This window comes from Motacilla alba, chromosome 4 (genome assembly GCF_015832195.1).
Source record: "Motacilla alba alba isolate MOTALB_02 chromosome 4, Motacilla_alba_V1.0_pri, whole genome shotgun sequence".
Taxonomy (NCBI): Eukaryota; Metazoa; Chordata; class Aves; order Passeriformes; family Motacillidae; genus Motacilla; species Motacilla alba.
The window spans coordinates 49101539-49109119 of record NC_052019.1 but is presented as its reverse complement, the minus strand read 5'-3'; the positions used below and the strand labels follow the sequence as shown (position 1 = coordinate 49109119).

The window sequence follows — 7581 nt, the reverse complement described above, 5'->3', positions numbered from 1 at the left end:
GGACATTTACAAACAGTTAAGAGACCTGCTCTCTCTAGAGACAGATGTGCTGTGGGGTATTACAGTGCAACAGAAGAGTGGACCAGGCTCTGTCATTTAAAAATACTGTATTTTATTTATATTTATTTACTTAAGAAAACCTAAGGGTAAATAAGCTGAGAGTGTCACCAGTGATGAACCCACACAAAGACTATGAGACATGAGATCTTCACAACCATATTACACAAAAAAACCCCATGAAGAAGTGAGACATTGTTTGGGTGCTTTTAGCTAGGCATCGTGAAAATCCCTACAGCAATAGCTTCCATAGAAACACCTTTCTTCCTAGTGGAAGCAGGATGCAGCTAGCATCCAGATGAGTAGCACTCCCTTGCCAAAGTGCACCCCGTGTAAGGAAGCTGGGACACTGATTGTACCGACACATCCCCGCTGACTCGCTTGCTCTCACAATGTCTCCAAGCATGTCTTTGCTCACTCCCTCCACCTGATGTGCCTTCCCACACATAGTGGTGGCTGGCCTGAGGACACCCCTGCCATGTGCCTGGTGCCCTGTAAAGCAAGAGATCTGGGGGCTGCTCCTTTGAGCCAAGGGCATCGCGCCGGCCTGGCTCAGCTGGCTGAGCTAAACTCCATGGGAGCTATTTTGGTGGGCTCTCCAGTACTGCACAATACAAGAAGCATGGCCTAAAGTAACATCCACCTACAACACACTAGTAGATCATTTCAGATTCAGTACTATGTACAATTTACTCTTACTTAGTATACTAAGGAGCTGTGGTATTTCTTCTGAGATGTGTTATTTGACGGATGATTATTGAATCTTTCTGTCCACTGGGCTGCAGAGGAATGCTGCACTCTGGCTAGACCATCAGGTTAAGAAACTTCAACAACCTGCCTCAATTCTTCAAACAGGGGCGTGAGCTCCTTCTCCAAACTTACAATCAGCCCTGGAAAGAGTAGAGACAGAATGTTTCATCAAACAACATCACTGAGAAGCCTCTCTCCAAAGCCCACAGCTCCCTCCCCCTCCCAAGTCACAGGCAGTGTTTTTCAAAGCCTGAAATGTTTCATGTGAGCTACTCACTTTCCTGTGAATTGTGGAGCACAACGCTCCCCCACTGCTGCCTTTCTGCTTCCACAGCTGCTGTGGCCCAAGAAGCTGTACCAGAACTAAATCCCTTCTGCTCACATTCATTAGCCAATGTCCTCACCAGCAAGGCTAGGGCCTGGCTGAAGGACTTCCCCACCCCACAGAACTGAAGACAAATCTGCACATGTTCCTGCAGAATTTTAACCTGACTGACAGAAAGAGACCCAACAGCTGGCTTGTACAGCACAGTACTGCCCATGCAGCATGGGCAAGGTTAACCACAGGAGAAATACGCTTCTAGAAGAATAACAGCTCCAGCAAGACACCTAAAATCTGCCAATTTTTACTCACACTTTTTCCTTCTCACCTTTCACAATATGCTGATAAATTTCACAGCAGGAACAAAGTTAACACAGCTTGAAGTGAACTCAGGGAAGTTATTTTAAATTATTAAAACACCCAGGCCTTCAAACACTGCAATCTTTAAAACAAATGTGTAGACGTACCTGTATTGGCATTGCTGCTTGCAATGAAACTCACCACCAAAGGTAAGCGATTGAACTGCACCACCTGTAAGGAGAGAGAAGTGCTCAGCCAGCAGCTAACACATCATCGTGCATGTCAGGGCTCTGATAAATTCTTTCCACATGAATTCTTTCTGCAACAAGCAGCCTCCTCAGTTTAAAGGACAAGCAGGAGCAAGAGCCACAGAGGTGACTTTTCAGGGTACCTGTTTCCTAAGATTCATGGCTAAAAACACCAACAGAACTTACACTACAGTACAGGCAGCTGCATATGGAAAACCTGGCACTTCCCTCCACCTCCACATTCTGCAGTGTGCTGTCCACCAGAACCCTACCCCAGCTGCAGGCCCTGCAGATTACACTGTGGAGACCACACCCTCCATAGGAAACAGGAGGGCAGGCAGGCTTATTGTTTTAAAATACTGTTCTCTGTATCTGTTGTTCCATTAACAGGGAAATGGAGCCGTGGGCACAGCAGTAAGCTAGTAGCATCAGGAGAGTCAAAGCAATGTACTGATGTGGGCAAACTAACTCACTCACCCGCTTATTTCCAAACAAAGCTTGACACACTGTAGGCTAAGCAGCTGGTCAGCTTACTGCAGCCATAATTAAAAGCTCTCAGGACCACCAGAACTCATGAAGGAGCAGAAATGTAGTAGATGATGGACTTTTGGACACAAATAATCAATTTATTTGTGAAAAAAATGTGAGTGGTATTTTGAAGCATTCTTACCTCAAAGCCATACTGGCAGCAAGATTAGCTATAATGCAGGCTGCATGTGCTTTAATTGATGTTAGGTGTCACTAATTATAAACATTGTTCATAAAAGAGAACATAAACCCTTCACAAAAGATTCAGAAGACCATATGAGCAACATCTCCTGCAAATTCACAATTACTACACTTTCCCATTGTCAACAAGTAAATCTCAAGTTTTGAGAAATACAACAGAAGTTTAAGAAATACTGTGAAAATCTGGCTTAACCATTTAAGCTGTGTAAGAAATAAACCAAAATTACTTCAATAGCAGCCTAGTGAAAATCTACCAGAGCTTAAATAACCTTCTTTCTCTTGCTCAGTGTAATGCAGGAACAGCTTAAGTTGCTGAGGACAGGGCACACTGAGGTTACTCACCTGGTAGGTATTGTAATAGCAGATGATACTTTTGTTTTTAGAGAGTCCTAACTTACTGCCCTGATCTGTGGCAAGGGCAAAGGTGGACAAAAAGCCAGGTCGCAGTGCATGCTCTGGAGCATTATCATTGGCAACTAGAAGAAAACAAGAAAATCCTTATCTTTACATGGTGTCTCTGACTGCATCCCAAACCCTCATCCAAAAGCAGAGAAACATGCAAGACATCTGAGGTGCTCCCACAGCAACACCAGACACTGTTTACGAGCTGTACATCATTTAATGCTCTCGGGATGATCAAAGCTCTTTATACCAGAATCGTTCCTAGCACACCCAAGAAATTTTTAATCCTTTTCCTTTAGGATGCCTGTGCTGATGTCCCTTTGGTTCCATGTCCCATAGCACCCATTCCAGCCTTTGAACTGATAACTGGCACACAGTCACTTGACTGCAGAGAGGTGAAGACGTGCAAGTTCTGCTGGGTGTTTGAATACTCTGGGGCATTGAACAAAATAAATCTGCAATACTGGAATTTTTGTATCCTTAAACTATAGTACTCACATACCAAAAACATCTGAAACAAGGACTGCAGAACAGAAAAACTACAGTACCAAAAAGGCCAACAAAACACTGCTAAGCTCCCTCTACTACTATCAATCAGCCTGTGAGAGACTTGAAGACACAAGGACCTTACAGCACTCCAACCCCTGTCACAGAGGAAAACTTCCATGGACTACAATTACTGAGGGCACAAACAAAAGGACATATTTAAAGAGGTACATAATTAACTACTGAACTTCTACTTAAAGTCCAATTTAATTCTACCACTTGGGATATTCGGGTATTTGGCATAACCAAAATACTTTTCTGTACTTCTCCACCCCCTGCTGTTCAATCAGGATTTCAGCTGCAGAGCACAGAGAGAACTGAAGTTACCTTTGATAACAGGCACACCATCTCTGTCTGAGACTACGATAGCATGAAGACCTTCAACGCTGAGAAAAAAAAAAAAATAAAAGGAAGAAAAGAAGAGACACCATTTCAAAAACACAGCAATTAGTAAGAAAGGGCTTTTTTTGTGTGAACAAATGTGCAAGGAAGGGGAAAACTTTGGAAAAAAATGATGCCTTCATTAATTTAGTATTTGTTCTGTTTAGAACAGGTCTGGAGGCCGCAATAAGAAGGACAGGGAGCTGCTGGAGCAAGTCCAGAGGAAGCCATGAAGCTGATAAGAGGGCTGGAGCACTTCCCCTACAAGGACAGGCTGAGGAAGTTGTGGCTGTTCAGCCGGGAGAAGGGAAGGCTGAGTGGAGACCTCACAGCAACCTTCCCATATCTGAAAGGGATTTACAGGAGAGCTGGAGAGCGACTCTTCATCAGGAACTGCAGTGACAGGATAAGGAGTACTGGGTACAAATTGAAAACCGGGAAATTCAGGTTGGATATCAGGAAGAAATTTACTGTGAGGGCGGTGAGATACTGGAATAGTATCCTGTTGCCCAGGGCGGCTGTGGATACCGCACCCTGGGAGTATTCAGGGCCAGGCTGGATGGGCTCTGAGCAGGCCGGTCTAGCGGGAAGTGTCCCTGCCCGTGGCAGAGGGCTGGCACCGCATGGCCCCCGCCGCCCGCCCCGCGCAGCCCCCGCACGGCCCCGCGTTACCTCGGCAGCTTCTTGTACAGGAACCGCTTCAGGTCCTGCGGGCAGAGACGGGCGGCGCGTTACTCACGCTCCGGAGCTCCCTCCCCGCCCGCCCCGGCCCCGGCATCCCGCGACCCCACCCCCGCCAGCAGCCGCCGCCCGCGTCCCGCCCGGCCCGCAGAGCCGCACTCACGTCGGCCATGGCTGGGGCCCGCCCGGTGCTGCTATCGCCGCCGCCACCTCCGCGGGCCTGCGAGACAAGACGAGAGGCCGCCCCGTCACCGCGGGCGCGGCCGCCGCCTCCGAGGAGGGGAGCGGCCGGAGGGAGGGCGCGCTCCGTCCCCGAGGCCCGGCCGGCCGCCACCCCCCGCCCCGCCGCCGTGGTACAGGCGCTCCCAGCCGCACCGGCAAGGGCGCTCGGTTGGGCCGAGACCACCGCGCACCGGGAGGGGGGAGCGGGGGGCGCTTCTTGCCCGCCCCGCCGTACCTGCCGACGGCCCCGCCGCCGCTTCCCCTCGGAGCCGCTGTCACATGAGCCGCGGCACCGCCCTGCCGGCCCCGGAACCGCTTCCCCGCCTCCGCCCCGCTCCGCCCCGGCAGCAAAACAAACCAAAACCAAAACAAAGCACAGCTTTTCGGTTAAAGAAAATCAACAACCCGGAGCAAACGTCTTCTTCTGCCGAGCAGTTACTGCCACTCTTCCGCTGTTGCCTGTTTCCCCTGCTTTTGGATCTAGTCCATCAAAGCATGGACCTGCTGGCTAATTTAACAGCTAATGTGAGGAAATAAACAGATTAATTTAGTAGATGCCTACAGTGTAACAATGGTAACTGCATATCTTTAAAGTCTTCTATCAGAATGCAGGACCCTCATGATGGTAGATATAAAAAAAACCCCAAGCTTGCTCAGCACATATCAATGCTTTTTCTCTTAAAAAAAAAAAAAAAAAAAAAAAAAAAAAAAAAAAAAAAAAAAAGCTACTACAGGCCAAGCACAGAATCACAGAATAAATTAGGTTGGAAAAGACATCCCAGATCATCAAGTCCAAACTTGGACTGGACACCACCACGTTAACTAGACCAATGTCCTGAGTGGCACATCCAGTCTTTCCTCAAACACCTCCAGCAACAGTGATTTCATCACCTAACTGGGCAGCCCATTTCACTATCAGACACCTTTTCTATGAAGAATTTCTTGCTAACATCCAACCTGAATCTCTCCTGGTACAGCTTGAGATAATTTCCTCTCATCCTGTCCCTGGTTGTGTGCTAGAAGAGGCCGACCCCCACCTGGCTACACCCTCCTGTCAGGGAGCTGCAGAGCAGTAAGGTGCCCCCTGAGCTGCCTCTTCTCCAGGCTAAACACCCCCAGCTCCCGCAGCCACTCCTCACAGGACTTGTGCTCCACACCCTTCCCCAGCTCCATTGCCCATCTCTGGACATGCTCCAGCACCTCAGTGTCCTTACAGTGAGGGACCCAGAACTGGATGCAGCTCTTGGAACTGTGGCCTCGCCAGTGCCCACTACAAGGGACAATCACTGCTCCTGCTGGCCACACCACTGCTGATACAGGCCAGGATGCCCTTGGCCTTCTTGGCCGCCTGGGCACACACTGGCTCATGTTCAGCCGCTGCTGACCAGCACCCCCGGGTCCTTTTCCACCGGGCAGCTTCCCAGCCACTGCCCCCAGCCTGTGGCACTGCCTGGGGCTGCTGTGACCCAAGGGCAGGACTCAGCACTTGGCTTTGCTGAACCTCATTCTGTTGGTCTCAGGCCATTGATCCAGTCCAGATCCCCTGCAGAGACTTCCTGCCCTCCAGCACAGCACCACTGCCACCCAACTTTGTTTCACCTGTGGATTTACTGAGGGCAGACTCAATTCCCTCACCCAGATCGTCAGTAAACATACTGAACAGGACCGGGCCCAATACTGAGCCCGGGGGACACCACCACTGACTGAAGCATTGTTGATACCTGAAGATTTTGCTTAGATGCCAGTATCAAATCAAAATTTTAAAAAGTGTAAATTAAAAAAAAAAATAAAAAATCGCTTGCTATATGTTTCTGAACATATAGGTCCAGAGAAGTTTCCAAAAAGCCTGAAACAGAGATAAGCCACTTTTTGCAAGTAACAGAGGAAAAGGTCATTCAAAAGAACAAATTTATTTGAATACTAAGAATCCATACCTCCTTCTTAATCCAAGCCATGCACACACAGCAATTTGATAAGGACTTGGTCATATTAGAGAGATGCTTAAAAGAAAACCCCATAAAATCATCATGTGAGCTTCTGGTAGTATTTTGAAAATGCTACCTGGGACAACCTTGGTCTTCTCATTTATTAAAATATTCCCTACTATACACTAAAAATGTAACTTTTTAAAAAAATATTTGCAGCCATGATGCTCAGTGATCAATTTTACTTATTTCCCTGTCACATTTTGAATAAAAGCTATGCAAAAGCATCTAAGAGATGGCTCCTGTATTGCTATTAATGGGAATGTATTTTCCCTTCCTGACGACAGTCATTCTGTACATGGAATAAACCAGTACTGAAGGGAGAAGTGTATTCTGCATGAAGGATAACTTCATAACTAAACAGTGCATTTTAATATTACTTCTAAAAATGTGGAGAACCCCAATACTCAAACCTAATTCCTGCCAGACTGAGCAGTATGGGAAGTATAGTTTATAATGGTGTCCTGCTTTCAGCTGGGATAGGAGAGCTACTTTTCTACCTAGCAGCTGGTGCAGTGGTACAGTGGTAGAGAGCTGGTACAGCTCTGGATTCTGTATGAGAATAATGTTCGTAACACACTGATACTTTGGCTGCTGCTGGGCAGTGCTTACCCTAAATCCAGGATTTTTCAGTTTCCCACACTCTGGCAGCAAGCAGGTGCACAAGAAGCTGGGAGGGAGCACAGCCATGACAGCAAACCTGAATGTGCCAAAGGGATATTCCATGCCATGGAGCATCTCATGGTCAGTGTATAAACTGGGGAGGTTGGTCAGGAGCTGCTGACTGCTCGTCAGGGACAGGCTAGGCATTGGTCAGAGTATGATGAGCAATTGTGTTGGGCATCGGTTCTTTTTCCTGGGATTTATTCCTCTCTCCCTCGTCTCCCTTTTCATTGCTATTGATCACTGATATCTGATTTTGTTTCGATGATTAAACCGCTGTCATCTCAGCCCACAG

At 47.7% G+C, this 7581-nt stretch overlaps 1 protein-coding gene across 1 annotated transcript; it reads right to left on the bottom strand.

Moving 5' to 3' along the window:
- Positions 1-90: 90 nt before the first annotated feature.
- Positions 91-4960, bottom strand: LAMTOR3 (late endosomal/lysosomal adaptor, MAPK and MTOR activator 3). The gene is made up of 7 exons (XM_038134695.1): positions 4874-4960; positions 4580-4636; positions 4408-4442; positions 3682-3740; positions 2749-2882; positions 1597-1660; positions 91-947 (listed from the first exon to the last, which is right to left on the bottom strand). The coding sequence occupies exons 2-7, from the start codon at positions 4586-4588 to the stop codon at positions 874-876; spliced, it is 375 nt and encodes a 124-aa protein (XP_037990623.1). The 5' UTR covers positions 4589-4636; positions 4874-4960; the 3' UTR covers positions 91-873.
- Positions 4961-7581: the final 2621 nt, after the last annotated feature.

What these genes read in the sequence shown, in the direction of transcription:
- LAMTOR3 (XM_038134695.1), bottom strand. An exon ending in TGGTGTGCCTGTTATCAAAG is followed by an intron (nt 2,883 to 3,681) that starts GTAACTTCAGTT and finishes GTTTTCTTCTAG; the next exon opens with TTGCCAATGATAATGCTCCA. An exon ending in AAGCAGCAATGCCAATACAG is followed by an intron (nt 948 to 1,596) that starts GTACGTCTACAC and finishes TACTCTTTCCAG; the next exon opens with GGCTGATTGTAAGTTTGGAG.